Source organism: Pipistrellus kuhlii, unplaced genomic scaffold, assembly GCF_014108245.1.
Source record: "Pipistrellus kuhlii isolate mPipKuh1 unplaced genomic scaffold, mPipKuh1.p scaffold_m20_p_3, whole genome shotgun sequence".
NCBI classification, from domain to species: Eukaryota; Metazoa; Chordata; class Mammalia; order Chiroptera; family Vespertilionidae; genus Pipistrellus; species Pipistrellus kuhlii.
In genome coordinates this window covers 44,882,750-44,887,953 of record NW_023425529.1, presented here as the reverse complement: position 1 = coordinate 44,887,953, position 5,204 = coordinate 44,882,750, and the positions used below count along the sequence as shown (strand labels likewise).

The window sequence follows — 5,204 nt, the reverse complement described above, 5'->3', positions numbered from 1 at the left end:
GGCACTACCTACCTAGATGGGGACCACTGGAATATTCTTTCACCTGAAATGATTGCATTTACTCTGTTCTAGCCAGACCTCTAGTGGGCTAAAAGTCACATACTAGAAGGAGCGGAACATAGAAGACCGTAGGCTTGGGGGCTGAGTGTAAGAAGGGTAGGTGAAGCTGTGGCTGGGAAGCACTGGGCCGAGCCTTTGCTCTTAGTCCCTGGCTCCACTTCCTTCTCGGGTTGATTTGTGCTAAGGAGCACCTAACAGCAGGGGCCTTATGATGATCAGGTCTCTTGAAGGCTAAGATTCCACAATTCTATTGGCCCATTCCCTCCTCTTATGCTGAGAAGGTGTTTCCAATAACCCACACCCCCACTCTGCCCACTCACCCACCTGTATAAAACGCCTGGAGTCAGAGGTGATTCCTGCCTCAGAGGACTATGGGATAAGGGGATCTGCACACACTATGGAAATAGCCAAGGAAGACACAAAGAAATGTTCAATGATCTCTGAACTTTTTATTGGCCTCCTGCCCCTCCCCAAGGGGCCCCCCCACTTCTGCTGCCTTTAACGCCTGAGAACTTTGGTGTCGTTGACCTCAGACACTACTCGGCCGTCCACAATTTTGCGAGTGGTGGTCTTTTGGATGGATTGCATGGAGAGGCTGCTGTCCAGGGCATCACTAAGGCTGTAACAGAAGACCAAACCCCAGTTATAAACAGCCCCGCAGAGAAGGGAGACAAGGAAAGTGGAGGGGGAAAAAAGCCCTCCAACCCTATGCTTTTATCTTAAAATTCCCCTGGGTCACTTCCTCCATAAAAGGGACACCCAAGGTCAAATTCCATTTGTACTCTGTGTTTGGCTAGTTGCAATCCATTCTCTTCTCTAGGAGGGAACCTCTGTAACTGTTTCTCCTTTGCAGACAGAGAGGCACTCACAGAGCACCAGCTCAGTGCTCAGTGGGGCTTTCAAAACTCAGGATCTGGGGAGAAGTGCTGTCTTGACCCTCCGTGGTGTTGGTGGGAGGAGAGCCCCACTTACCTGAAGTCCTCCCCTTCTTCCAGTAGGCGGCGGTAGGTGGCGATCTCAGACTCCAGCTTGACCTTGATGTTCAACAGGGTCTCGTACTCCTGGGTCTGGCGCTGCCCCTCAGCCCGGGCCTGGGCCAGCTCTGACTCCAGGTGCAGTAGGATCCCGTTGAGCTGCTCCATCTGCATGGCATAGCGCGTCTCCACCTCCTGCAGGTTGTTCTCCAGGCTGGCCTTCTGCAGGGGCCACAGGGAAAAGGGCTGGGTTAAGCCTTGAGGTACAGGGGAGGGAGTGTCTACAACGTTCCACAGAGCAGTTCCGAACTCAGGACTTCACTCTCTGCAACTTTTTTGAGTACCCACTTTGTGCGGGATTTTAGGGTAGAGGATAGGACCAATGGGAAATGCAAAGAGTAACAACTCTTTCTTTTTATTTTCTTTCTTTTTTTTTTTTGTAGCAACTCTTTCTGAGCAAAAGGATTTCATGATGGAAGGGGTAGGATTTGAACTAAGAAGGATTGGTCTGAGGCAGACAGAGGTTGGGCCAGGTGAAGTGAGGGCTCTTACCAGGTTTCTCATGGACTCCAGGTCGATCTCCAAGGTCTGGACCGTACGTCTCAGCTCTGTGAGTGCCACCCCAGCATCTCGTACCTCAGCGGACTGCGAGGTGACTACGGTGGTGCTTTCCTCAATCTGCAGGGTGAGGGGGAGGGTATGATCCTCAGGTCCTTCGTTCTCTGTCTGCCTCCCTCCCACCCCTTGGACCTCTGTACCCAGTTGACATCCATCTGTTTCCCTCTTATACCTGTTGGGACCAGTACTTGTCTAGCTCCTCTCTGTTCTTCCGAGCCAGCTCGTCATACTGGGCCCGGATGTCTGCCATGATCTTGCTGAGGTCCTGAGATTTGGGTGCATCCAACTCCACAGTCAACCCAGAGTTGGCAATCTGGTTTTGTAGACCATTTACTTCCTAGAGGAGGTAGAGAAAAAGTGAGAAGGGGCTCAGGGTTGAGTTCCAGTAAGGCTCTTCAGCTGTGACTGCCTCTTCCAGGCTGACAGGATCAGTTGGAGAAGAGAAGAGGGACCCTCTCAGCTTTGCACTCCTGGCTTTCTACACTGGATGGGCAAAATGCCACCTGCTCCCTGCTCATGCACTCACAAGTGATTTCTCTCTCCTCACTTCATTCTCTCCCTCCACCTACAGACCTTCTACAAACTTGACCTTTATACTTTCTTCTGGGAAGCCCTTTCAGCCCCACGTGCTCTCACTCCTCCATCACCCCTCACTCCTGGTGCTAGCTGCTTCTGCCTTTATCCTCCTCTCATTCTCTCACCCATGGCCTCTTGACTCCATCATGCTGTAACTCAGATGGCAATAGTCTGATTTAGAAGAGCCCAGGCTGGTAGTTCTAAACTTCCCTGCATGGCTCCTTGCAGGCAGCCTGCTCCATCACTCCCCCAGACTCGTTTTGACCCCTGGTTTCTGGCCTGGCCAGTGGCCCCTGCTTGCCTCCTCATGGTTCTTCTTCATGAAGATCAGCTCCTCCTTGAGAGCCTCGATCTCTGTCTCCAGCTGCAGCCGAGTGATGTTGGTGTCATCAATGACCTTTCGGAGCCCATTGATGTCACTCTCCACAGACTGGCGCATGGCTAGCTCTGTCTCATACCTGTGGGAGTGCAGGTGATCAGATCCAGAAACTTCTCAACCCACACCACCTCCCAAGAACAGCCTCGTGCCCACTGCACACCAGAAACTGAGTCAGGAATCATAGGGTAATCCTCTGAGCGCCATTTCTGGTTCTTGGGGGACAGCGTTCTTAAACTGGGTTATGTGAATGAATACATTGATGGAACCTTACTCTCATCCACCCAGTTCCACCCACAGTTGAACAAGATCCCACTGGGAACCCCTAGCTGACCCAGATCAGGAAGCAGACCATGCCTAGCTCCAGCCCTAGCTCCCTGGTCCCCCCCCAGCCTTACTTGACTCTGAAGTCATCAGCAGCAAGACGGGCATTGTCAATCTGCAGAACGATGCGGGCATTGTCCACAGAAGTTGTGAAGATCTGGGGATTGATGAGAGAGATTGCACCATGACTGGGGAGTCAAGGATAGGCTGGGCTGAGTGCGTTGTCTCAGTGAAAACTTCCTGGTCGCAAGAATAGCCAGAGATTATCCCCCCCCACCTGTGCCCTTCACGCTGCTTTCTTCTTTCCTAGAGTCTCCAATCCCAGGGCTCCCACCAGCCTCCTGCTACTCCTCCTTTGGGGCCTCTGATGGCTGGCTGGCTTGAGGTGAGCAGCTGCAAGTCCTCTAGCTTTCTGCTGGCATTTTTTTCTTACTGTACCTGCTCTACCCCCTGTGGCCGCCCCCCCCCCCCCCCCCCCAGGTAGGCCTCCAGTTTACTCTTAAGATGACTCAGCCTTAACCACATCCGCTTAACCCTCCAACTGTCCCTACTCAGCCAGCACCCAGTGTCTGTGTCCTCTGTACGGGCTGAGTCTCCCCTCCGTCCATGCTGTTCACTTCTCAAACTCCAGGGAAAGGACCCACCCGTGCAGTTACCACCCTCCGGGTCCCTGTGGCCAGGGGTATGCATGGAAATCTAGGGCATGCCTACCACCCTCGCTGGACAATAGGAGGCTAGGTGGAAACAGAAAGGGGGAATTAAAATTTCTATCCCGGGGAGAGCGGGGAGGAAGTAGATTACTAGGCGGAGGACAAACATGGCTGGGCGTTGGGTTGCTCCCTCCATGCCTCCTTACCTGAGCCCTCAGGTCCTCGATGATCTTGAAGTAATGCCCCCAGTCTCTGACCTGGGGCCCCTTCTTCTCCAGGTGTTCCCGGATTTTGATCTCCAGCCTCCGGTTATCAGCCTCCAGGCTCCTCACCCGCTCCAGGTAGGAGGCCAGGCGGTCATTCAGGCACTGCATCGTCTCCTTCTCGCTCTGAATGCCCGCGATGCCCGCCAGGCCTCCGGCCGCCCCCGCAGCCAGGCCCCCGGACCCCCAGCCACTCCGCACGCTGGTGGAGTGGGACACGGAGATCCGGGAGCCCGAGCCCCCCGCACCTGCATAGACGCTGGCCGCGCTGCTGGTCGGCCGGACCCGGTAGCTGGGCGCTTGCACGGAGCCCAGGGCCCGGTAGTTGGAGGAGAAGCTGGAGCGGGTGCTGAAGCTCATGGTGTCCGGAGAGAAAGATGAGAGAAGCCGAGAGAGTCACGTTCCAGGGGCAGTGAGTGCCAGATCCTGCGACTCAAAGTTTTATGGCCCCAGGAGGAGGTGGGACTGGCTGGCCCCGCCCCTGCCCGGAGCCGGCGCGCCAGGCCAGCCGCAGGTGGTCCGCTGCGGGGGACACACCGCTCCCTGGCGTCAGGCCCTGCCTACGCCCCCTCAGCGATCCCCTAGAAAGGAGGTGACTACCGGGGAGGACAAGGGCAGCAAGTGGTGGCGGCCCTGCAGCTGTGATTTAAGGGCAGGAAATGACGCAATGATACCCCTTCCCAGGTAGAGGAGCTCCTGGCCCGTGGAGAGTTTGGGAGTTTGGGGGAATGAGCCAGTGGAGTGGGGATGTGAGCCTCCATGGATGTTCTGGGCCCAAGCCCTGCTTGCCCGCTGATGAGATCTTGGGGGTAAGGGTGGGTGTCCTGGAGCCCCAGAAGTCCTGGGGAAGAAAAGGTGGGGGCTGGGGAAGAGGAAGAGAGACTTAACGCAGAGCCTCCAGTGTGCTGGTTTACACACACTCGCCTCCCACCGCACTTGGGCCCCAAACACGCCCACCTGCACATGTTCACTAGCACACACTCCTGCACAGATCATACATGTGTATGTCTCTCACTGAGGATGTTGAGGCTCCTGAAGACATACTCCCTCCCTGACGCACTCCCTCTCCCCTCAGCTGGCTTCCCTGGAGGCCTGGGCCCGTGGCATACTTTGCGATCAGAACAGGGGACACGTGGGCACTTCTGCACACTTTTGAATCAGCCTTGCCTACACCCTTGGGCAAACAAATACTTCCTGAACACTTACAGTTCCACAAATAGTTTTGGGGCACTTACTGTGCATCAGGCCCTGTGCTAGTTGCCCCGAGAACAGCAGTGAGTAACAGACGTAACTCCCCCATGAAGACTGTAATGTATCTCACATGGGATGAGGCCTAAGAGGACAAACGCACACACCTAGAGAC

The 5,204-nt window shown here is 55.2% G+C and overlaps 1 protein-coding gene across 1 annotated transcript; it reads right to left on the bottom strand.

Annotated features, from left to right (window-relative positions):
• Positions 1-489: 489 nt before the first annotated feature.
• KRT18 (keratin 18) lies at positions 490-4,273 on the bottom strand. Its single transcript, XM_036456260.2, has 7 exons — positions 3,785-4,273; positions 3,003-3,085; positions 2,530-2,686; positions 1,825-1,989; positions 1,587-1,712; positions 1,033-1,256; positions 490-679 (listed from the first exon to the last, which is right to left on the bottom strand). Exons 1-7 carry the CDS (start codon positions 4,199-4,201, stop codon positions 559-561), a joined length of 1,293 nt encoding a protein of 430 aa, XP_036312153.1. The 5' UTR covers positions 4,202-4,273; the 3' UTR covers positions 490-558.
• Between the last annotated feature and the right edge of the window lie 931 nt (positions 4,274-5,204).